This window comes from Ruditapes philippinarum, unplaced genomic scaffold (genome assembly GCF_026571515.1).
Source record: "Ruditapes philippinarum isolate M1 unplaced genomic scaffold, ASM2657151v2 ctg3057_1_1_1_1, whole genome shotgun sequence".
NCBI lineage: Eukaryota > Metazoa > Mollusca > Bivalvia > Venerida > Veneridae > Ruditapes > Ruditapes philippinarum.
The window spans coordinates 69277-96667 of record NW_026854032.1 but is presented as its reverse complement, the minus strand read 5'-3'; the positions used below and the strand labels follow the sequence as shown (position 1 = coordinate 96667).

The window sequence follows — 27391 nt, the reverse complement described above, 5'->3', positions numbered from 1 at the left end:
CTGTTTCACTCTTAATGACGTTTTACGCTGTTTGTTTTGAACAAAATCACTAGGTTAATATCCCTTTTTATTGAACATCAATCACAACACGAGGAAATTAGTCATATAATTATGAATATAATTGCACCATTTGATTCTATATTTCAAATTTCAAATCGAAATTTATTGGATTGAGTTTATATGTTTTACGTTTAAATAAATTGTTGTATGAATCATATTACATTATTCTATGCAAAAAAAAGTCATGTAAATAAATTTGACATTATCTTAATGTTTCACCCCTATTTTAAACCAATCTCCACCAACAGCTTCATTCTCGAAATGAATATGTTCAGACACAGTTGATTAAGATGAAGTTTATTGTAGTTATATTTGTGATTTCATGATAAACATTCAAGGTTGTTGAATGCTAAAGTAATCGCAAAGCCAACGCTGAAGTAAATATCTGTATTTTGCTTGAAAATTAAAGATCCTGTATGTTGTGCTCAAAGTGGTAAACCACACTATGTTAAATTATATATATGTTTGTTTGTTTGGTCGTTTGTTTCATTTTACGCCTTTTCCCAAAAGTATTTCAGTCATATAGGCGGGAAGTGTCCTAACCATCGTTCCTGGAGAGTTACACCAGTACAAGACTACATTCCTCCGCGCTAAACTACCAAAGCATCTCCCGCAGATCGAACCCACGCCAGAGAGGTAACTGGATTTATATATATGTACATAATTATGCAAATAAGACAACATTCAAACATCGAAGAATATGTAAAATATGTACTGCAAATATTTTTGCGTATAACGAGTATATGTATATTGTAATCATTAAAATATATGCATTCATTTCATATTGTAACATTTAACTTAAACTTCTTTAGGGATTCTGTTTTTCTCTATTTTATTTGATAGAAAATCAATTTTTATTGCCTCCCTTTATTTACATGAAATGATAATTCGGTAATATCTTTATAAATAATGCTTTTTGGAACATACAATATTGATAATTCTTAATTTGAGCATAATATTTATGATTTAAAACCATAAAAAATTGTTTTACAGGATCTTTAAACCATTGGCTTATTCCATATGGATAACATTAACTATGGTTTCATACATGAAATAGATAACAAGTTTGATTTTTCCCTTTCCTTTTCTTTTTATTTCATATATTTTACGCTAGTTAAATGACCAAAAAATCTTGGAAACCTTATTTCTTTTCTCCTGAAAAAATACTCGGATTACACAGCTTGTAAATGCGTCAATCTTTACTTTTTGTCATTTTGATTCCTTTTGGAATTGCCTCAATTTGTCTTTGACATAAAATAAAATTGGGTTACGGTACATGACAACGATGTAAAAGGAAGATTAATTGTTACATTGACATACCAAAATAGTTTTATGATCTTATTCTTCGGGACAAAGGAACTATTAACTTCCTATGTAAATGACAACCTAATTCGTAGTTCACATGTTTTCTATAAAAAGAATAATGTTGCAAATTCAAAGTGAAATGGTAATAAGTCGAATGAAATGTTATTTGTTTTAAACAATGACTTTAAATAAGTAAGAGGCAAAACAAAAGAAAAACGTAATCTCATGCAAAATTTATAAAATCTTCATGTGAATGTAAGTAAAGTCATTCAAATTAGTGACGCTAATTCCGGTATTTTTACGTGGTTACACATACATGTCAGTTAAATGTAAAGCATTACAAAGTTTAACGTAAAATAGAAAAGAACTCTCATTAACTTTATATGATGATATTAATTACATGTTTAACATTTTCTCTGTTTATTTGTTTTTGTTTATTTATATTTTGTGTGATTGTTTGTTTTCACAATTACTTTTACCAATCTTGGATTTGTTATATGGTAAACAGTTAACTACTTTTGGGAAGGACAACATTATCGCCGAAATTATAAAAAAAAAGAAACAAAAAAGTTTATATTACAAAATTAACATGGCATTAGTTTTACAAAACCTTTTTGTTTGACATTTTTGGATGCAACATAAATATATCTTTAACTTATATTTTGTCATATTTACCTTACAAATCCAATTGTATACTGTAACAGCGAACCACTGCATCATATGTAGATAAGTAAGCGTGAAACATACTGATTTGCATCTTTAATTTTAATACATGCACAATTAAATTTCCTGTTATGCAATTAACGCAATCAGTGCAAATAATTTAATTTGATATGCTTCATGCCTGAAGTTCTATAATTTAATCATTCAGAATGGAATGCCAGGAAATATTGTAATTTCCACACTTCACATAATCTATATAATCGTTGACAGCTGTTATTATGGTTATTCCTAAAACGCAGTGTATAGGATAATAGGAACTTGCCTAACCTATCATATAATTATAAAAATAATCAGGACAACTTTAAATGTATAGCTTATGGCATGTTTGCTGCTGAAAGAGTTTGAAATAGCAACGTTACATTGGTTTGATATCTAATGATCATTTTAAATTATTGAAAGAACACCATTGTCGCCAGAAACATAATATAGTCCAACCCCGATTATTCGAATTGCCAGGGACTGAAAATTTACTTCAAAACATCGATGGATTCGAATAATCCAAATCCGAACATAGTGATAGACGAAAATTGCTACACCCCTCTGTGTTTCTTAGATTTTTTTCTTTGTTGTTATTCTCCTGAAGGGTGAGCATAAAGTCGCCGCTTTGTCCGTCCGCTATTCTTGTCCAGGACATAACTTTGAAACATCAATAGGTATCAACATGAAACTTTGTAGGTAGATAGATATCACTGGGTAGAAGTGCCGTGCAAAAGAACTATAACTCTATCTTGTCTATTTTTGAAGTTATTGCCTTCTGTTCATTTATACACTGAACTTTGTCCGAGACATAACTTTAAAACTATAAGAAATATCAACATGAAACTTTATAGGTAGATAGATCTCATTGATTAGACGTGCAGTGCATAAGAAACATAACTCTGTCTTGTCGAATTTTTGAGTTATTGTCTTTTGTTCATTTTTACACTTTAAACTTTGTCCGGGAAATAACTCTTAAAACTATAAGAGATATCAACATAAAACTTTGTATGTAGTTAGATCTTATTGGGCAAAGGAACCATAACTCTGTCTTGCCGACTTTGGAGTTATTGCCATTTGTAAATTTTTACCATTTGAACTATGTCCGGGACATAACTCTAAAACTATAAGGGATATCAACACGAAACTTTGTAGGTAAATAGATCTCATAAAACAGAAGTGCATTGCCAACGGATCATATCTCTGTCTTGCCTCATTTTGGAGTTATTGCCCTTTGTTCATTTTTACACTTTGAACTTTCTCCGGGGCATAACTCTAAAACCATAAGAGATATCAACATGAAAATTTGTAGGTAGATTGCTCTCAATAAACGGAAGTGCAGTGCAAACGAACCTTACCTCTGCCTTGCTTGTTTTTTTTAATTATTGCCCTTTGTTAATTTTTACAATTTGAACTTTGTCTTTGACATTACTTTGACACTACAAACGGTATACTTTTCAGTGTCCAATCACCCGGTTCAACCGGTTCTTGTTTCATACTGTTATGGTGACACTTTTAATATGCATTTCTGTTATATCGCTGTCATCTTCCGACATGAACAAAAACAACATGAGTCACGGCGCCGGATTTTAATCATAGATATACATGCATTACAAATAAACTCAAAATTATACAATTAATATTAATATTTTTCTTAATCAAAATGTAAATAAGCCACTTAAAGTGTCACATTATTTTCCACTTCTAATGTAATTTGCCCAGACAGATTAAGGTAATAACATCCGATCATATTTACACTTTACACATCACTTTGAACCACGTTTATGTTGTTATATATTGTTGTTCGCTTAGCACTATTCTTCCTAAAATTGTCTTTCACAATATAGTCTGACATGACATACAATGATTCCAGTCCGAACTGTTCTCTTTCTGTCGAAATTGCCCTGAAAGCATATTCACAGCACTCATAAGCTGCTCAAAAATCAATGATTCATGAGATTCTTTCTTTTCTTCATTTTATTGCCCTGCAAAATGTTTTTATTGTGTTGTTTAATGGTATGTCCTGGATTATGTATTTCAATGACGGCAACAACAAGGATCGTTTGCGCACTTATTTTTTTATTTATATATGTTTAATTGCTATATTTCTGGATGTTGAAAGAATGTAGTCTATTCTGAAAAAATTTAATCGTTTCTTAATGTTGATTCTGATATGGTTAATCAAGTTTGTCAGACCTCTTAAAATAGGCATTTATGTGTTATTTTGCTTTTTCACTGGAAGGTTTGATAATAATTGTGTAAAAATCATTGGTTTTAAAATTTGATCCCGAGTTGTTAAAATAATTGTGTCAACACATACTTTTAAAATTTGCTTTGCATCATAAAATGATTATTATACCTTTTGCTGTCTGCACTGAGATGAACTGCTAAAAAGCTTGATAATTTACCTCAGAGTTTTAATTGTTCATGTTGAAGATGTATTTCAAAAAACAACACAATAAACATTGTAATCATCAAAAGCGATCGTTCCGTTTCAGATTTGTATTAATCAAACTCGAAGTAAATTGCCTTCTATAAAATTACTGAAATTTTGAAAATAAATCCTGCAATTTATGGTGTGCATTTATCTAAAAGAAAGGTAACGTTTGTTACCGTTCATGATGTCGCAAGATTTTAACACGTTTGCATCGTAATATATCTAGAGGTTAGATATATCATCTTATGTTTTAATATTACAGTATCTGAAATTATGTTAAATAACAATTACCATTTTAGCATTATTCTATTACTTTCTCTACAATACAAAACAATAAATGAGCGTACGGTTTCTATAGGTTACATATTGATAAATAGTTATGCATTTCAAACAGTCATATGCTTGAAACGGCTGGATAATATTTCCGCGGATTCAAACTCTTTCATGAATGGACGTTTACTCTTGGAATGCACACAGTCTCGTGGAATGCACACAGTAAATTGCATGCAGAAAGATATGTTTGAATTACAAGCTTATCCACTCTGCGTAATTTTCCATTCCTGATCTTTTTCAGACTTCTTTCGTTTTAGCTAAGGAACTAATTCAAATTGAAATGCAAGATATTTTAGCGCTTACAAGAGACATAGTTTCAATTTTTCTGCGATGCAATTTATGTTTCCTTTCTGTCAGCAACATATTAAATCACAACACTTCTAAAAATAACTTTACAAACAGAAAGAGATGTGTTATCTTCAAAACTGATAACACAAAATTTTGCTTTGTTTTTGTTGTTTTGAAATTTGTAACTCTGTTTTCATGCCTCTTTCGTAAGGCACGTATGCAGCTAAATATTAGGCTCTCGGCTCTCATAAATGAGAACCCTAATAAAAACGTGCGTGCGTTACGAGGAGGTGCATTATTAGGATAACAGACATTTTACATATGAATTTATTCAACGATCATTTTACTGTTAGTTAACAGATGGTTATTTACAACTTCATCTGACTGCAAATCAATGTATCACGCACAGAAACCAGTTTCTGAAGTTCATGGAAATTTACTTTATTTCCATACAATAAATATTTATTGTTTAATATTATTGCTTCGGTTAGAGTTATTTGCGTCTTACTGCAGCAACAAAAAGAATTTATGCACGTTTTATTATTGCGATGAATTTATTTTTATCTCACTTTGACAGCAGTGTGCATTGATAAGAAAAAGGGATGTTCTTTTATATCACAAATGCTGTAAAATATACAATTAGATCTAGCATATTTCAATATCTGTCATGAAAAGACTCAATCTAAGTTAAAGACCAAATGAATTAAAATAACTGTTATAATAGTCTAATTTTTTATTATGGTGTCGATATTTTTACTTAAGACAACCAATACAGACAATTACTGAAATGTTGCACATATAAGGTGCATTGTAATATGTGTTATCCGAATCATATGCTTTGTCCGAACATAATTGTACAAGTAATGCTCACCTTATTGCAGAATTTTAATCCATATTATTTCCATTATTAGTTATATTAATAATATGTTATTGTACACCTATACAACATAGTTTGGAACATTGTAAATCATTTTGTATCTGTTTAAATCCATTACTGTTTCTACAATAATACGAACGTTTTACAGTTAAATTTGGCGGCCATATTGACTTGGTGCAAGAATATTGTTGCTAATACTTACTTGTAAGTTTGTGTTGCAAGTTGAATTAAAAAAAATTGATTGATAACAAATATTTTTTGCATTACACTTAAAATACTACAATGGATGATTGTTTTATTGTATTTGAGAGTGATTGATTCTAAGGAACTATTTAGGACACTTGTGCGGAAGAAAGTTGGCAGATGTTGGCAACTGTTATTTCTATATGTCAAGAGTATTTTTGATGTATTGATTATCAGTCATTATTTAGGAACCTCTTGATATGTTTAACATGTATTACATTGTATGTATATGGAGGGAATGATGTTTATTTCTTTGAAAACATTGTGAACCTTTTCACGCATTTTTATGTTTGAAAGTTCTGATTGGCTGACGCTATAAGGGCGGCTGTTACCGAAAATGGCACCAGTTGCAAGCTTCCTTAGTAACCAAGGCGCTGGGGAATATTTAAGAAAAAATTTATTAATCTATTTATTCAGAAAGTTACAAACAAAACATTTATCCCTGAAGAAAACAACAATCTTTTAATTGTTTTGGTCCTGCTAATTTACAATGAAATGAAATAATTCCATTTGTTTACATAAGCCGAGTTTTGTTTACATAGCAACCTTGTAATCAAGTTTTTAACATCAACACCATGCAACTGGTGGTTCCCTTTGCTGTTACAACAGCTCGTCTTAGTTGATAGATTAAAAGTTCTTACATAATTTATAAATATCATATTTGATGATATAAAATCGCATTTGTTATCTTCATCAATACAGAAGAGAAAACGTTAATGGTGTTTTTTATTATTTCACACTAGCTAAAAACCTTAAAAGTCGGCTTGTAAGCGTGGTGGCATACAGTATGCAGTACATAAAGCAGATATAGGTGTATTTACAACTGGTAATCAGCTTTTAAACTAACGACTATATCTTTCTAATTAATCGTCTTTTTTTTCTTTATAATTTTTTTTTTCGTTCTCTTTATACCGTCTCAATTGAAAGTACATGAATAAGTTTGGCAGATGTAACTTCCTTTACAAAAATAACTTGTGCCTTAAAGCTACATTTTTCATAAAAAATAGCGACATTTTATTAATAAAAATAGCTTCATATCGACCCCAGATTTTACTTTGATGTCCGAGATTAAATGGGCAACCTCATTGTGGCGAAATCGGAAGTAAAATTTCTGTTTGCGTGATAAATCTGTCTCAAATAAAACAAATGAAAAAAACGTGTAACCGGCATGTCGTGAAAAAGAATCCTCATACAGTTATCTTGGTAGCGAAATACCGGCGCACGACAAAAAATTGGGTTAGTTTATCACTTTGATGGATAACGGTATTCTTTTAACACTACATATAAATGTTACAATTCAGGGACGCATTCCTTACGTCACTAGAAAATTGGACGTCATTTACCCTATTGTAACGGTTGTAAACAAACATTTGTGTGTGGTCGTCAATACTGTAATTACGTGAAAATGTCAGTCGCTAAACGTCTGGAAATACGGACGATCATTAAATTTTGTGCAAATATTGGTAAAGCACCAACAGATACCCACAAAGAACTTAAAAGGGCAAGCGGGACAAGTTCACTGTCACAAAAGCTGGTTTTTAAATGGCACAAACGCTCTGTACAAGGGCGAGAGTCGGTAGACGATGACAACCGGTAAGGCAGACGTCCGTAATGCCGCCGCATGTGACGAGGGTTGTCAAATATATCCGTGCACTGGTGGAATATGTTACAAGTACGTTGCATAAGAACAATAAAAACTACAAAATGCTTTGCATTAATTATTCCTCTATTGACAGTCAAAGAAATTATTAAATGAAAAGCCACTTTACGAACAACAAACAATTAATACAATTACAGTAATGAACTAACCCAATTTTTTGTCGCGCGCCGGTATTACGTTACTAAGGTAACTTAATGACAATTCTTTTTCACAAAAACACTGGTTACACAGCTTTTTTTCTTTTGTTTTCTTATTTGAGACAGATTTCCCCTTCAAGTGATATATAATTCATTTGTTTTTATTAATAACTCTCACGACAATAACTGCAGTGCACGAATTTTTGGGACAACACTCGTATGCATAATAAGGTTATTAACGACCTTTCTGTTAAAAATAATCAAGTTAGAGGCGATATGGCCGGTTGATTAACGCGTCAGACTAGTAATCTAAAGATGGGTGTGTGGGTTCAAACCCAGTTAGGTGCAAGACGTTTGATACCGTTCGCCAAAAACTTTATACTCGTTGGTTGCAGCTCCAGTGTTTAAATACGCATAGAGCTTCCAACACAAATGAACTAAAACAAATTCGTATAACCTAAAAATAATCAAGTTGATATACAGATTGTAGAACGTTAGTACTTACAGCAATATATACAAGATAAGCATTCTGATACAAATACAAATTTGTTGGATTTTACGGCGCACCATCAGGGTCAGGACATATGGTGACTTTTCAGCCTTACTGGTGAAGAAGGACCTTATGTGCCTCTCCGTGCATAATTTCAGGCACGAACGGGAACCTGAATAAAACCAGCGATGTTCCTTAAACTAGCTGACTATCTTCCACATATAAAAGTCTCTTGCGGGATTCGAACCCACAGCGGTGAGGGGCAAGTAGATGGGCAAAAATACGCAAAGCAATATACATAACAGATGATTATTATATGCACTTAACATGTAGCGTATTTGCATACTTTACCTTTATCAATCACTTTTACAGTTAAATTTAAATAAAAAAAAAGACATTTAAAAGGCATATTTCGTCTTGAGTCAGAAGATTCGGGACATTCCTTTAGGTTCCAAAGTGACTAAATATATACAACTTCCGACATTTAATGGTAGTGTTGCGACATTTAACGGTTAGGGTTAATCGTGCAACATGTAACTTTACAGTTGCGACATTTAACGGTAGTCAATTTTGCGACATTTTGCGGCGGTTGCGACATTTAGCGGCAATGGTGTGACAATTAGAGGCAAGTGCGACATTTATCGACGTTGCGACATATAACGGCACCACAGCGTGAAACGACTCCAAGTTTTGTCTAATATATGATTTCTTTCTATGAAGATATCTATTTCATAATACTGCCAACCGCTGTAAACACTGTTAAACGAAAATTTACAAGTAACAGCGCATACTTTATTTTTCAATCTTATAAATTTGAAGTATGGTAAACATTTGTTCCTACAAAACAAGCATTGTTTAGAACATGAAAAGAATGAATTGTAGAGCATATCAAAATTTTAAAAGTACTAGATGAAGTTAGACATATAAGGTTAACTGTATGTTAAATTGAATTTTAATAAATATGAGTACTTTTCTTGGTCAAATTCATGCACTCAAATAAACAGACACTTTGTCTTTCTTTTATAAACAATTATCAATGAATGTCAATCAATCGTGAAATCTATACATACTATGTTTGATATATATTAAATCATATTACTAAATTTAATAATTCAAGATATAAACCTATGTTCGTTTTTATGTATGGAATGGCACTAACTGAAAAACTAATCTTTGCCGAGCAGATCTTGTTTTTTGCCCATTGAATGCTAAATTCGTTAACCGGAAAATGCTGTCACAATTTCAATTAATTGATGTTTATTTGAAACCTGTATGCAAATTTAATGGTACAGCATTGTCTAATTTTCAACATGCGACAAATAGTTTAAAGTATATGCACGTATCATATGACAAAACTTTACAATTATTGTAAATATTTACGTTTAAAAGTGAATGTGCTGTACATGTTGAACAAAGGGTCATGCTATATAATCAGATATTAATATTTGGTTCTTTACTTTCTTTTGAAGTAAACAAGTAAACCTTCCTGATTAATCTCGGCCCGTTTTGTTCACTCTAGTAACAGACAATATGTCTACATTTCACAATGATTATCAATAAATGCCAATTAATCTTGATATATGATATGTCTATACTATACACATTTGAATAAAACAACTATATCTAAGCAGCATTGTTGAAATTATATCATCGAGTGAATCTATGTTATACACCAAGTAATCAGTTTTTTTTTGGAATTTTAACATTCTTTAATTCTTTTCTACGGAAACAGTTCGATATAAATGTACTTCAGCTATATTGAGGGATTCCACAAGAAAATCAAAGGAGCATAAAAATAATTTCTTTTTGCCAGTTACGAAAGATATCTTTAAGTTAAATAAGTAACAAATATTAAGGCCTAGACACATCAATCATCAAATTAAGATGATATTTGATTCGAATAATTTATAGACAAAGCTTTTAACAGAATTTAGTAAGACATTGAAAGTTTTATTTGCAGATCGCTTCGGAAAACATATATTAAGTTTGCAAAATTCCTTTAAGATTCCTTAATCACCTGATAACATCACATTAGCTAAAACAATCAGATTGCAACTTGTTTGTTGTGTAAAGGCGCTTAACATGAGACAATACACATGTAAAAGTACATAAAAATATGTATTGTTTATATTATATAGGAAAAAGGGGGAAATCATGTGATTTATATTAAACCAAAAACTGCTCAAAAGAAAATGTAACATATGCATTACGAAATATTAGAAACAATATTATAATAAACATAATTTAACAGGATTAAAACAAGCAAAACTGTTTGTTTTTCATGAGCCCGCTTTAGGCCATTCTAATGGAAACAACCTGAGGATTTGTAGCAAGTTATAGTTATAGTAGATATATCCTAGTTCTACAAGGTGGTCATATTAAGTTTTATAAAGTAACAGACACGCAAATGGAATTTCTTAATCTATTTCGCAGCTGTCAAAACATTGGTGATTGAATTATCGACGACTGTCATATAACACTAAAGATCTCGTTTCGCATAGGTCTAAATAGTAGTATTGAAAAATAGTTTTAACTTATTTGTCATAATCATTATAGCCCTATTAATTTATAAAATGTTATTCATTGTCAGTTGGAAAATCCCAGTTACATGTATAAAGTTTGTTTTATGTTGCATTTCTCATGATCATAAACCGAGTGACATTTCGATATTCAGGATCAAGGGAATGTTTGAAACACTACATTTATTTTCTTATTTTCATTTGATTTTTACTATCAAAAGAAAACACAATTTTGGCTAATGAATATATTAGTGCCAAATTGCCTATTTTATGTCAATTTAAAAATTCCTGATACCTTTTCACCTTCATATTTAAACGATTAAACATAAAATGTAGCGTTACATCCTTACTACAAAATGTCACAGCTTTATCAAACGAACATAATTACTGAGGAATGCGGATTACACTTTGTTATATACGCGTTATTAATACAGACGGATCTTAAAGGATTACGTAATTAAATAATCTCATTTTCAGACTGTAAATGAAAAATACTCTTATGGTTCTTTTTTTCTATCAACCAGAATTATAATGAGCACTTGTTTATTGTGGCTTTTTCTTTTTGAAAAATAAACGAATTGTTTTTTAAACATGGCGACAAACAATCTTGTTTCAATTATATTTTAAGATTGTCAAATATCAGTGTATTTAATGGATACACAGTAATTGAACATATCTGTTATATATAACTGCACAGTCATACATTTATTTATATGTATATGCAGAAAAGTTTTTATGACCCTAATGGGCACTATAAGGAACTGAAAAAAATATATCATAGGCCACTTAAATCATTAAAAGGACATCTGTATGCAATTTTTAAACCAAATATACCGTGCGGTTAAAGAGTTAAAAACTCTTTCCTGAACTAAAACTTCAGAAATAATAAAACTCTAAATAGTCTATAACATCAACCTTTTGCAAATTGTTTTGCAAACCAAACTACAAGATTAATTGAACAAATTACACAAGCAAAATTATTTTTACTGTTAATTCTTTTTAAAATATATATCAAAATGTGACCGTCACTCGTCCATGTCGTCCATCTTAAAAGCTTGTTTGGTTGATTTTTCAATTTTTTCTACGTGTAGTTTGGATTTGATTAGATTTTGAAAATATTAGGTTCAATCATTGTTACTAAATGTGCATTTAAGCCAATACGTAAATACTTATATCACATAATTAAAAGAAAGTAAATGTTTTTTCCTTTCAAAAAGAATCTAAGAGAAACATAAACAAATAATGTAAATAGATACCAACGAGACTCAGTTTTGACGCAGTTCGCAGTAATTATAGTATATTTAATACCCTTTAAAGTGGAGGTAAAACATCAGGAGTATTCTACCTTAACGGTATTAAAATATATTTTGATTTTGTTGTACCTGTTAACATGACATTTTCGTTTTTTGTCGTTGAATGTATTATTACTTGACCGTAATAAGTAAATGATGATATTGCCCATTCCCGGCGATTAAAACAACAGATGTGCATTTGTTATGAATAATCTTCTATGGTAGGCAGAATAATATCACATATAATTTTCCATTAAACCACAGGACTTTGTAGATGCAGCAACATTTTTGTTTCAGTAGTATCGGCACTATAAGCATAAATGAACATTCATATGTCATTATAAACAAATTAAACTATTATAGTGTATAAAAATAGTTTAATGAATAATACCACATCGAAAACGTTACCTTTGCAATCATTAATAACTCATAAATACTATTCTGAAAGAAGCTCAGGCATAAAAGAATCAACTCTATCAAAACAATTACAATTCATTTTTTGTCCCGCAAAACGAATTCAATACAATGTATTCTTGTTACAATTTCAATACTTTGACGCAAAATTCACTTATTATATCTGCTTTATATTCCCCCCAAACTGCCATCATTTAAGGCTCAATAGAGACAACATCGGGTTACTAATCCAAGGATCGCTGATTCGATCCTCTGGCGGCGCGTAATTTCTCCGTGTCAAATGATCTCGGACATAAGTCTAATCATCGCTGTTTCAGAAATCATGTGGGATTAGTATTCGGTCACTTACGGAGAAATTGCTAGTTTCTGGTTAGTTATACAGGAAACTTTCTTAGCTGGATCGACAGTCCGGATATGATTTACAAAACACAGAAAAATAAGCAAACAAATAGTATCTGTTCTTGTTTCTAATATATGTTTTCTGAGCCCCTGTGTAAACTGTATCCGCTGTATATTATCCTTCTTTTATCACAGTAAGTATATAAATATAAACAATTGCTTCATGAACTGCCAGTTCACATGAGAAATTTGCCGAGTATACAATATTTTGATTTTAAGGAAAATATTCTTTGGACTGTGAAGAGACAAAAAGGTTTTATCTTATATCCTTTTATGTTTTATTATGACTTTAAAAAAATTGAAATGAAAAAAGAAAAATAATTAGATAAAAAATTTATATTTACATACAGGAGTGAAAAACAAAATAAATACGATCCCTATGTTTATAATTAACTTTAAGATATCTTTATATTTGTCAAAAAGGATATAAAGGCACATTATGCCTCATAACGATATAATTTTACATACTTTGCATTAGAAGAGGCACACAGTCACGTATTTAAATGATGTTTTAATACTATTAGAAATTTGAAAACAAAGCAGCTTAAGAAGGTTTATATATCGCTGAATGTGATATAAATTGTTATAAAGGTTAACAAAATGTACACAAATGCTATTTTGACTTCCATATTTTGGCACTAAAACTGTGCCAATATCCAAAAAGCAAACGAAGCAATAGATGGTTTCGCTTAAGACTGAATGAGAACCTTTTTCCGATATTGTAACAGGAAATTATAAGTAACATTTTGAAAATAAGAGTATTGTGGGGCATAATGGTCCTTTGAGATTATTTCAAACGTTTCATTGAGAATTATCATTGTATATAAAATAAAACTCGAACATTGTGTGCGTGTGTCTTCATTTCTTTTTTTCTTTTCTTTTCTTTTTATTGTGTCTGTGATTTTTTATGGTTTTTGATTGTATACTGTTTAAATGGATGCGCAATTATACTTAACATTTTTTGTGAAAACGGGTTCTCAAAAGCCTATCTTAAACAGTCAATCAGAACAAAACATCTATCAGGGTTCAAAATTAAAATAGAATTTTGATTTTTAAATGTCTATGCAGAGTTAATAGCCGGTTGAAATGGTGAAGCGAGAATATTTATCATAAGATACATTTGTATTTATTTGTTTTGTTTTTAGTCTGTCGATGATGCAGGGATGGCAGACGGTGAGTATCATTTCAAGTTTTCACTTTTGAATGTTCTTCTTACATAGCATCAAACATTTTGCAAAATCAAGAGATGGGCAGTTATTCAAATATTGAATCCCAGAATCCCATTACCCGTCGTTTATGTTGTAAAATTAAATTGTTGAGTATATAGATAAAAAGATATTACGTCAAAATAATTGATATAAACACTTGCACTTTTTATAGCAACTGTTAAATTGTACGTAAAAATATTTCAGATTGTTTTGGCCTTAATTATTGTTCAGAATGTTGAGTGTAGACCACCGTTCGGAAAACATTGTGGACCCGGTTTAAAGGTACATTTTTTTAATATAAGATATATATTAGACAATAACAATTGTGTTTTTATATGAACAAGGCAGTTTGAAGGACAACTAAATCCCCTTCCGCATTGGACATGAATGTGTACTTCTTGACCTGTAACCAACCATGACCTTGATGTTGTGCCATGCTTATCATAAGCACTTTGTTTAATGATGATGATTATTTGTGCCAATTTATCTAGACGTTTCCATGAAGTCAAATATTTACGGAAAACACTTTACCTTGACCTTGGCGGTAGCAACGTGCATGTAACTGGGGGATAGCAACCTGGATGTTGTTCTATGCAGATTGTGTCATGCAGGGTATCATTTGTGCCAAGATATTTGAAAACCATTGAATTGTCAATAGTTTATAGAGCGGACATGAAATACATAGTTTAACATTGGACTTTTGAGTGTGATTCTGACCTTCCTTGAGCGTAGTGACTTGATTGCTGTGCTCTGCACATGATGTCAACAAGATGATCATTTCTGCCAAGTTATCATAAATACATTTAGCTGTTTAAATGTTATGGAGAGGACACGAATTGTAGACTTTTTAAGACTTGACCTTAAAGTGTGACCTTGACATTGGGGGTAGCAACCCAATTATTGCGCTTTGCACATCGTCTTACAATGATGATCACTTGTGCCGAGTTATTTTTATTTTTTATTTACATGTTTAAAAGTTATGGAACGAACACGATCACTTGTGCCAAGTTATTTAAATAATTCAGTGGTTTAAAAGATATGGAGCGGACTTGTTACGAATTGTTAGGACGGACAGACGGACGGACAGACTGATAGACGGAGGAAGTTTCTATTATTCTCCTACCGCTTTGCGGAAAGAGATTAATAAATAGTTAAATGGAAGAGGTTTTATTTATATTTTACTGTCTTAAAGTTTGCCGTGCCATAATAATTTGATGTCAAAACAAACGTTGTTTATTATAGTGTCCAGAAGGAAGTGTTTGCCGGAGACCAGGATTTGGACGAGCAAGTGAAAAAGCGAGGATGAAATGCTATCCCAGTGAGTAACTAAATATTTAACTTAAACAGCTATTGTAACAGAAAATATAACGTTGGACAATCTTCAAAGGTATTAAAGAATGTGCTTCATCTGCTCTTTGTGACATCACAGTTACTGATATATAACTAAATTGGTGTTAATGACAACGCATCACTTTGGAAATGATACAGTTTTTATATGAATATTTTCTATTATAAGGCATGTGAGTTTTATCTATATCTTTCTTCAAAACATATTCCAATGACAAGTAAGCGAGATCAACGTTCAGGTATGTTTGATAATAATGCATTGATTCTCTATGATATGTGATTACATGTTTATATAAAAAGTATTCATAAGCGTTAATTTAATGCTTCGGACAAAGCCCCAAACTTTATGCTCGACTGTTAAAATTTTAGTGTAGCTTGCCTACAATCACCTTTACAAATACTTTTTTTGTGAAAATCGGAAATAGATCCCACGGAAACAACAAAACAACACCACAATGGCCACAATTGGTTTGATTGAGTCTGTTCATGAGAGGAAATGCAAACGTGGCAACATCTCACACAAGTTCAAAAGTACCGGTTTAAGCTATGTTCAATGTTTAAGACTAAAAGTGTGCTGGATTCATAAACACATTTTGAGGTTTGGCGAACTCATTAAAACTGAAAGTATTTCTTTGAACATAATACTAAGACAATGCAAAACCAGGACTTTGACATTTTAAAACTCGAAAAGGTTTCTTTTTTGTAAATCTATTCAAATAAAAATGAATTCCAGACTTTGTATTTAGCTCTTGGTATGTTCCACCTTTTCCGGTCGCTTTCAGGTACTATGGTACAGGAACAGGGTCAGTGGGACCTTTCATGAGAAAACATTACATGAAACATTAATTCAAGCAAAAACAATGACTGCAGTTGCACCATTTATTTACTATAAAATGACCAGGATAAGGACATTGGATCTTTTAATAAGAACACATATACATGTTATGAAAAGGGACGTCAAACTTTGTATGTAGTTGCACAATTGACCATTGTACCTACTATATTTTTTCATGTCAGAAGGTCAACATGAAATGTCATGGTTACCAAAACCTGTGTAACAAAACATAAAAGCGGCCGACAGCATTGACTTAAGAACTTTATACGTTGTATTTAGATACACCGTAATGAGTGCACATTGCCCAGCATCAAAGGGACCTGTAACGAAAACATAAGTTAGGCCACTATATCAAAGTTATTTGATCTAGGAACTTCATTGTTTTTGTTTTGTGGCTGTATCTAAATAATTAGTATTAGTCACATCCATTTGCAAATAAAAAAGGTCAACGTTCAACATTACTTGCACTTGTTATAACAATTAAACATAATTCTGGCTAATGTAATAAAGTATATTAACATATGAAACTTAGAATTGTGTTTGTACCTGCAGATGTATCTGGATATTTGCATGATGTATTAGAATAAATTTTCAAAAGGTCTAAGTAAGATCAATGTAACCTTGAACTTAAACTATCCGTTTATATAGAAAACGTGAAGTTTAAATCACTTTGATTGTGGAGAGTGCTGCTCTTGTCAAAAACGTTCAAAACGTAACAGTAAATATTACAAGATATGTTTTTTGTTTTTTTAGTTACTGATGTCAATTACTGTAATCCAAATCCATGTCAAAACGGCGGCACGTGCATTGATGGAGTCAATGATTACACGTGCACGTGTGTTGTTGGTTTCAGAGGAAATAATTGCGGAACAAGTTTGTAACTTTTCATACAAATACAGACTATATTAATATATGTGTCAAATACTTAGAAAGTATCATTAATTTGACTATGTAAAACGTTTCATAACACTCACAATTTTGAAACCGGTAATTTTTTAAAAACTTAACTTGACAATACACTTTTGGCATATAAATCTAGTAATTAGCATGCTTGTATATAGTAAACTTAAAAGACACAGCACTGCTTATCTTTTCATAGTTTAGATTACGGTTTCTGTCAAAAATAATTGTGGAACTAATCTGTAATTATTTTCAAAATAATAAATATCCTGTTTATTCTAAAGCAGATTGATCGAGTATTGAAAATATATCAAAAACGAGACATGTAGGAATTTTAGATAATTATGTTATTGCATATATGTTACTGCAATGAACAAAACAGTACATAACAGAGATACTTCTTGAATTGTAATTGATTATTTCAAAGGCAAACATGAAGAAAGTACAAAGAAAATAGTTCCTGTATTTTTTCAAACAAGAAATAAAACTGTTAACTTTTTTCTACTATACATAACAATATTCCTAAACGTAAATGTATAATATATTATATGCGATGGAACGAAACAGGAATAGATCCTAATCATAAAAGTATAATATGTATTGAACACAGAAGATGCTTTCTTTTCTATAGATATAAATGAGTGTGTTCCAAATCTTTGTCAGAACGGAGGTATCTGTAGTGATGGTATCAATGATTACACGTGCAACTGCCCTGATGGTTACAGAGGGAAAAATTGTGAAATAGGTGTGAAACTCTATGACAAATTTGTCAAATACTTTAAGAGTATCATAAACGAGACTTCAAATGAGTAAGAACACTTATGGTTTTGAAAGCGATAAATTTAAATAAAGGAACTTGACAAAGGGAGGTATTGGATGCTTTTTTACGAAAGGCAAACATATTAAGTTGCAAGAACGATACATATACTCGTACCCATGTTTAAAATGCAAACATTTGTATGGTCGCTTTTACACACTTCATAAGATCCATACATTTGCATTGTAATCTATTGAATATCGTGATAAAGAGCAAAGTCAGTTAGATAGGGAAAATAAATAATAATAAAGGATAAATATTAAGTTGTGTATGACTTTTCAAGCTACAAACAAAAATGAAGTCGATCTTACATTTCTTCAAATATTTATTTTCTCATTTCAAATCTGCAAGTTCTTTGAATTAAAATGCACTTCTGTATCAGGCAGACCATTAAGCTTAATTCGTTGTCGTTTCTTATTACATTTTAAACTGAAATATAAAACTAATGCAATCTTCTATTGGCAGACAATTAAAACAAGTATTAAGGTTTAGATTATTTTTACATGCAAGTGCTTTTATTATTTATTTGTTATTTAAACAAACATTTTAAGTGATGAAAGCAATACGTAAATGGGTTTAATCAGAAAAAGATACAACCATTGTTCGAATTTTTACATTCTTTCTAGTAAGTGGTCTTAGCTGCATGTTTGATTGCTAAATAGGCTAACTTATAATTACAACACACACTTCTAGGGAAAATATTCTTATAACAACATGTGTGTTTAAATATTTATAATAAGTGTTGTTTTTTATACCTAGATATTGATGATTGTAATCCAAATCCATGTCAGAACGACGGCACGTGCAATGATGAGGTCGGCGATTACAAATGCGACTGTGCTGATGGTTTCTCTGGGAAAAATTGTGAAACTGGTTTGTGATTATGCTAAAATATATGCATTATTATAAAACAAAACGAGACATGTAAGACTTATAATGGGGTCAATTATCATATATTTGTAAAGGAAAATTTCATCCCATAATAGAAACGGACTGACAATAAATACAAAAGTAGATATTTCGTGCATTGCTTTCCAAACTTCAAACAAACATTTAGACAGTTAACTCTGTTACAAAATTATAATTCTTTGCCGAAAGGATGGCACTCTAATAGACACGTACGAATGTTAAGTAGGAAGTTCATAAAACTTAATATCCGTGGCCGTTTCTTTTTACATTTTAAACTGAAAAATAAAATTCCTTTTCAACTAAGGCAAACTTCGATTGTTGGCTCACAAATAAAACAAGTGTTAAAGTTTGATTATTTTTACATGCAAGTGTTTTTAATATTTATTTTTTTACTCTTTTTTTTTAAACAAACATTTCAAGTTATGGAATCGAAACGTAAATGTGTATTATGAGACAGAATTCAATCATTGTTGGAATTTTTACTTGCTTTCTAATAAGTGGTCTTAGCTGCATGTATGATTGCTAAAGAGGCTAACTTATAATTACAACACACGTCAAGGGAAATTATTCTTACAACATGCTATGAATATTTATAATTAGTGTTTTCTTTTTATCAGATATTGATGATTGTGATCCAAATCCATGTCAGAACGACGGCACGTGCACTGATAAGGTAAACGATTACACGTGTAACTGTGCTAATGGTTTCTCTGGGAAAAATTGTGAAACTGGTAAGTAATTTTGCTAAAATATAAATGTTATTTTAAACCTATACATGTATCAGATTTGTTCATAATGATTATTAAAATGTAGGATAAACGAGACATGCAGGACTGTTAATAGTGTCAATAATCATATATTTGTTAAACAATTGCGTTGTTTAAGAATGTTATTTTTATGTTGGTCTATGTCATTTCATATTAGAAACGGACTGACAATAAAGACAAAAGTTGATATTTCGTGTATTGCTTTCCAAATTTCAAACAAACATTTAGACAGTTAACTCTTGTACAAAATTATTATTCTTTGCCGAAAGGATGGTACTCTTATAGACACGTACGGATGTTAATTGTATCAATAAATTAGTTGCATTTAATATCATTTTAATACTATGCCATTAAAGAATAATCATTTAAGAAGGAAAGAAATATCCTTTAATGTATATAAATGTATCCTTTTATCAGATATTGATGATTGTGATCCAAATCCATGCCAGAACGACGGCACGTGCAATGATAAGGTCAACGATTACACGTGTAATTGTGCTGATGGTTTTTCAGGGAAAAATTGTGAAACTAGTTAGTATTGTCCTATAAATTTAACGTCATATTCGCTTTTATAAGTTTTTTCCACTATTTTTAGTGTACCAAAAAATACAAAATGAAGGAATGTAAATGTGTCAATAGATATATATTTGTAAAATAGGCAAATTCATTCAGTTCAAAGGCAGGAACTGACAAAAACTACGAATACAAGATTTCCGATGTTGCTTTTCAAACTTCAAACACGACATTTAATGTTCTTAAACGTAAATGTATATGTGAAATAAAACACGGAAGAGCTATTTTTTTCTTCAAATATAGATGACTGCGGTCCTAATCCTTGTAAGAATGACGGCCCGTGTAGTGATATCATATTCAGATGCTCGTTGATTAGTTATTTTTTCTGGGTTTCAGATTGTGACAACAGGGAACGTATTATTATGTTTGACTATGATACAAAAGGGAAAAACATCAAAACACTCGGCAATCTGATTAATACTAGGGGGAGTGGGGGGGGGGGGGCTACGCCCCCTCGTACAAATCAGATAGCCTCGTGTTTCGATGCTCTTTCTATTACGTGTTTCGATGCTCTTCCTATTACGTAATTTAAAATACAGTGGTAACACGAGACAATTTGTTAGGAAGAAAAAGAAACTTTTGTTTTATATATATCCTTTTTATCAGATATTGATGATTGTGATCCAAATCCATGCAAGAACGACGGCACGTGCAATGATGAAGTAAACGATTACACGTGTAACTGTGCTGATGGTTTCTCCGGGAAAGATTGTGGAACTGGTTAGTACGTTTACTATAAAATGAAGTCAAATTACACTTTTATCAGAATTTTCCACTATTTTAAGTATACCATAAATGAGAAATGTAGATGTTAATGTGTCAATAGATATATATTTGTCAAATAAGCAAACTCATTCAGTTAAAAGGCAGGGAAGGACAAAAAGTAAGAACAAAATATTTTCGACATTGCTTTTCAAATTTCGATAAGGAAATTGAATTTTTTTAAACGTAAATGTCTACATGTAATGAAACACGGGATTTACTTTTTTTCCTACAGATATAGATGACTGTGTTCCAAATCCTTGTCAGAATGACGGCACGTGTAAAGATGAGGTCAATGATTACACGTGCACCTGTGCTGCTGGTTTCACAGGCGAAAGTTGTGAAACAGGTTTGAAATTTTGCTAAGTAATCGGTACCATTTTTTCCACTTAACCAAATATAATAAGTATCAGCAACGATATATGTACGCATGTTAAATGTCCCAAAATGTGTATGGTCGCAATAACAAGAAATTTATTATTTGCATTTGTATCTGTTAAATACCATGTAAATAGGGAACGGAATGGAATTATCATTTTTTGAATATTCAGTTATTTTTTATCAGATATTAATGATTGTGATCCAAATTCATGTCAGAACGACGGCACGTGCAAGGATGAAGTCAACGATTACACTTGTAACTGTGCTGATGGTTATTCCGGGAAAAATTGTGGAACTAGTCAGTAATTTTGCTTACAGGTGTTTGCCATATTACAATTAAAGCAGATTTGACCGCTATTATAATGTTTATATTCAATGGTAAGGGAGGATGTTTTTTTTTCTAAAAAATATAAATGACTGTGATCCAAATCCCTGTAAAAACGCCGGCACGTGTAGCGATTATATGTATGATTACTCGCGCAACCGTCACGCTCGTTTCAAGGGGGGGGGGGGTCGTGAAACAAGTTTAAAATTTAAAGAAGTAATGAAAACGATATATACACTTATGTTACACAAAATATTTATTGCTTGTATTGTAATTCTAATAAAATCGTTGCAAAACAGGACAGTCAGTTCTAAAATAAAAAGAAATAAGTGTCAGTTGGTATATTCTGTTATTTTTTCTTATCAGATATTGATGATTGTGATCCAAATCCATGTCAGAACGACGGCACGTGCACTGATGAGGTAAACGATTACACGTGTACTTGTGCTGATGGTTTCTCTGGGGAAAATTGTGGAACTGGTTAGAAATTTTGCTAACCAATCATTTTTCTTATTACATTTATAGCAGATTTTACCACTATTTAAAATGAACCAAAAGCGAGACATGAAAGAATGTTAAATGTGTCAAAAGACATTTATTTTTGAAATAAGCGAATCCATTGAGTTCAATGATAAAAAGGACAAAAAGTACGAACAAAAGATTTACTTATTGCTTATTTACTTATAACTTCAAACAGAAATTTTAACGTTTTTAAACGTAAATGTATATATGCAGTGGACACGGAAAAACCTTTTTCCTAAAGATATAAATGGCTGTGATCCAAACCCTTGTCACAGCCGCTGTATGTGTAGTGATTTAATAAATGATTACACGTGCAACCGTCTTTAAGTTTCTAGAGGGAGAAACAGGTTTGAAATTTTGCAAATTAATGGATACAATTTACCACTGACGGCATATTCATAAAGTATCCGAAACGATATATACACGCATGCTTCACAACGTATTAATTATTAGTGCTGTAATGTATTTAGTACACTGATAGGAAGAAAACAAGTTGTGGGTATATGCTGTTATACTTTTATCAGATATTGATGATTGTGATCCAAATCCATGTCAGAACGACGGCACGTGCACTGATGAGGTAAACGATTACACGTGTAAATGTGCTGATGGTTATTCGGGGGGAAATTGTAAAACTGGTTAGTAATGTTGTTAAAACAAAATGTTATATTATAATTTTACTCGATTTTCCACTTAAACCCGAGACATTAAGTTTGTTTTGAATAGGTCAATAAAAGTTTATCAAATTTTATAAAAACAAACATAACATTGGATAACTTAAAAGACCCCACATTTAAGATGTAGATTTATCGAAACCATTGCATATAAGGGCAGAGAGAAATGATACCAATTTTCCGTTTTGCTTTTCAAATTTTAATTAAATCAGAATCTGACACGGTTTAATATTTCTTAACAAAAACATTTTCCTTTTACGTATTCGCATAATACAATGACCACAGGATATGTGATTTGTTTCTCCAGATATAAATGACTGTGATCCTAATCCTTGTCAAAATGGCGGTACGTGTAGTGATGGTGTCAATGATTACACGTGCAATTGTCCTTCTGATTTTACAGGGGAAAATTGTGAAATAGGTGTGTACTTTTGCAATTGGTTGAGTATATATTTTATTAATTTAAGGCTAATAACATCAAAAACATCGTATATTACTTAAGTATCTACACATTTAATGTAATGTACTACATCATTTTATTTAATTTAATATGTTTTGTTATAATCCATGACGAACCATGGTAGTAAATGAGAGATGATTTGAAAAGGAACAAAATCGAGAATGGCTTTTAAAAATTCAAACAAATACTCATACTGATTTACTAGTTTTAAAAATACATAATTATTTATGTTAAATAAGTCATTTGCTTGTATTTAGATGCAGTTTTGTAGTAGCACGTAATGTGAGTTTATATGTGTCTTTCCGTCCGTATTGGTAACTTTACACAGTTATTACAGTATAAGTGTCAGTATGACAGCATAATTTTATGTATATATGAGATCAACATAAATGGTTTATCAATATCAAGTTCTTGACATCAGATATAGATATTCAGATCAAATGCATTTTAACTAATGTCACAGAACCATGCAAATAAGTTAAGTATGCTGTTTTGTAGGAATACTGTATGGATTTTGTGTCATTTGTCTTTCATAGCTACCTGTAGAATTTCAAGTCACTTGAAGAGTATCAGAAGTATGATCGGTACTCATACAGTTGTGTCAATGAAATTAGTTTAATATAGACAACATGCAGAATAAATTTTAAGAGTGTACTTGTGTATTTTGAAATTTATGTAATCTAATGAAGAAACAATCCGCTTTAAGTTAGAGCATTTGTTCAAGATGTACAAACAAGTCATTTAGTTTTTTTATTTCTGTTTAAGACCTAGGTCCGCCAACGTGTACCCGAGACAATAGCTGTGATCTTTCAGCCGCAGCTTGTAGTTCAACTAGTATTGGTAAGATTTTGTTATAGTACATATTTTAACTATCGTAACAGATTACTTTCTAAGCGGAAGTATATTTTAAGTGCATTTGCATATCCAAAATAATCGACGGATTTGGATTTTAAAAAATACAGTGATTGTTTAATTGTCACGTTATCAATAAATTTAATTAAATTATACTTTATACACAATATTATGTATTTTTATAGACTGTTATATCGATGAGGAAGATAAGGTTATTCCGAATACTTGGTCAGACGTGTATGAATTGTTAGATAAAAATGTTGCCACGCCAGCGGAGTGCCGGGCTATTTGCCTTTCGTATACAGGGCCTCGTTGTGTCGCGTATTCGCATAACCCTGCATCCAAAAAATGTTTTCTACACAGTTTCACTCCCTCGGAGGGTCTTGTTACAAAACAAAAGGGTGCCATGACATTATTCGTTCTGAGATGCAGAGAGTGTTAAAACATTTCAAAATGATTGATAAAGAAATTATTGATTTTTTTTTAAATAAAATGCGTACATTTGTCTAAAACATAATGGAATAAAACGGAAGCACTTTATGTTGTTTTGTTTTGTGTGTTTGTTTGTTTTTAGTTGTTGTTTTTTTAATCATAATTAAAACCACAGTCATTTGAAGCTTGACGAATAAAAAAAAAGATATCCATATGGAAATAAAGTTTTAACAAACTTTTGTCTTGTTTACTTCGAACAGTTCGTCACGATAAAAAACGCGTCCTTATGAAGAAATACTGTTCCCCTGAAAAATACTTTGTGACCACAAGAAACTTTGTAAGTTTTGTATTGTTTTATCGGCAAATTCTTAAAGAGAATTCTTGTCGGTAAAATTGTTTAAACTTGTATAGCTGATTTAAATGTTATGCGCCTAACCGATAAGGATATCAAAGAACATTTAATAGTTTCTACAAGTCTACATTAAAAATAATTTTATGATAGCACAGTAGTTAAGCCAGTATGCTATTACATTTTCAAAATTAAATTGTCAAAAGACAATATTGCAGCTCTAAGTAAGTAACGCTTTTAGTTATATTTACATTGTGGATCATTAGATCCTCTGTATGTGGTCTATCTTTATTTCAATATATTTGTATAATTTATTTCATTTAATTTTAAACAAAGAATACTACTCGGATGATAAGTGATAGGTAAATTACAACTTAATCATGCTGAAATCACAGAATTATGTAAGTTTCCATGTAGTTTACTTCTGTTGGTTGTGATGCTATCACAGTTTCTCCACCTGATTTGTTTTATGAAATCTTACTCACCATCACATTATACGTTTTCAAGTTTTGACTCTGCTCATCGTTATGTACTTATGTATTTGAGAAATCGTTTAAAAAGCATATTTGTTTGACACTATTATAGTTTAATAAGTAATGTAATTGCTTCACAGCTACTCACAGTACTAATTATATCTGTCTTTAACAAACCTTTTCACATCATTCTGCTTATCAAACAAATCATAATGAACAGCAAGTTCCTCGGACTGAAATATTTGGTAAGAATGCATATATTCAAGTAAATCTAAATAAATAATAAATAATATTAATAATTTTCCCATGTAATAATTTCTTTTACTGCATATGTGAGTGTTTACTTGAACTATTTGCTGCTCATTTTGTTTATTGAATATTATCTCATTTGCAGGGAGAAATCTGTTATCATAACATTACAGGCTTTCTACAAAAATATCTGCAAAGTTGTAAGCGATGCGTATAATTATTAAGGAATGCATATCATGCGCTTAAGGAAAAGCTGATTAATGCTAACCAAGAAAAAGTTTTAACAACATATATTCTTGATTTTCTTTATGTTTTCTTGCTCAATAGCGAGACTGAACGCAAAGCTGTATTTAGTCCTATTTGTTAAAGATTGTATCAGAAAATAAATTTTTACTTTTTCCTTGTCATCGTACAATACTGGTATCTTTTGGAAAATTTTATTTTTATTTTTAAATAGACAATGACAAATTACTGTTAATTTTTTTATTTCAGAAACACCTTGATTCATTAACAAACACGTTCATGTATGTGTCGATTTAAAGACATTTTTACAATGCACTAATTCCTCTGAAACTGGAGTAGCACTTCGTGCATGCCGTGAAACATATTCTTATTCTATTTTCACATCCAAAGGCTTATGATTGTGTTTTTTTAAATTATGTCATTCAGAAAACAGCACTATGGCATGCCTAAAATCGGTATTATTTGATATTCATAACAGAAAATATTCGGTACTTTATTAAAATCAATACAACATTTGAATTCGAATACATACACTGTATAAGCCCTTTGTTGAAATAAATATATCATAAGCCGGCTTTTCAATTGGAGCTGCAGGATTTTGGAAATAAAGGAGAGAAAAACAAATTACCTACCCGTGAATTACATTATATATATTACATAATTCATACTGATTATGATCATTGTCAAGCTGGTGTCAAACAGATGGATATGTGACCGACTGTATTTATTTACAGTTAAAGTATACAATTTACCAAACACTTTTGGAATGTGTTTGAACTTTTTTTTCTTTTGTTAATATGTTAGTATGCTATTTGATACCATACGAGTACTTAGCGTAAACTAAAAGTTATTTAAATGCAAAATAATAGTTGTAATTTTCAAGGTACAAAGAATAAACGGTTAAAAGAATGTTATACGAAATCTGTGTCCTTTCTGTATATTTCTTGTACGAGTTTTTCTGTGTCTTTCACAATTCGAATATATATAGAATTAGGTGTAATTTCATGACATTTTCTTTCTATATCGCAATCATTAATCTCAAATATATCATCTATACAATATCAATACCTAATGTATTGCTGTCACATGACTTAGAATACGCCTTACAAAAAGAAAAAGTGTGGAAAAATGTAAACGAAAGGTTATTTAATATCTAAAGC

General features: G+C 31.0%; 2 protein-coding genes across 2 annotated transcripts in view; both read left to right on the top strand.

Annotated features, from left to right (window-relative positions):
* Positions 1–21234, top strand: part of LOC132738733 (fibropellin-1-like) — a 45188-nt gene extending 23954 nt beyond the window's left edge. Inside the window, exons 2-9 of the mRNA XM_060726325.1 lie at positions 14566–14643; positions 15604–15679; positions 17297–17416; positions 18075–18188; positions 19020–19133; positions 19787–19900; positions 20354–20467; positions 21116–21234. Of these exons, the coding sequence (XP_060582308.1) occupies positions 14566–14643; positions 15604–15679; positions 17297–17416; positions 18075–18188; positions 19020–19133; positions 19787–19900; positions 20354–20467; positions 21116–21234 (849 nt within the window). The remainder of the gene's footprint in view (positions 1–14565; positions 14644–15603; positions 15680–17296; positions 17417–18074; positions 18189–19019; positions 19134–19786; positions 19901–20353; positions 20468–21115) is intronic.
* A 780-nt stretch (positions 21235–22014) lies between these two features.
* On the top strand, positions 22015–25007 carry LOC132738731 (fibropellin-3-like). The gene is made up of 6 exons (XM_060726324.1): positions 22015–22030; positions 22344–22457; positions 23024–23137; positions 23481–23594; positions 24399–24473; positions 24671–25007. The coding sequence occupies exons 1-6, from the start codon at positions 22015–22017 to the stop codon at positions 24925–24927; spliced, it is 690 nt and encodes a 229-aa protein (XP_060582307.1). The 3' UTR covers positions 24928–25007.
* Positions 25008–27391: the final 2384 nt, after the last annotated feature.

Bases quoted from the DNA above. Each gene is read 5' to 3' on its own strand.
- LOC132738731 (XM_060726324.1), top strand. The intron at 23,595-24,398 runs GTGTGTACTTTT...TTTCTGTTTAAG, and splicing joins AGGGGAAAATTGTGAAATAG to ACCTAGGTCCGCCAACGTGT. The intron at 24,474-24,670 runs GTAAGATTTTGT...GTATTTTTATAG, and splicing joins TTGTAGTTCAACTAGTATTG to ACTGTTATATCGATGAGGAA.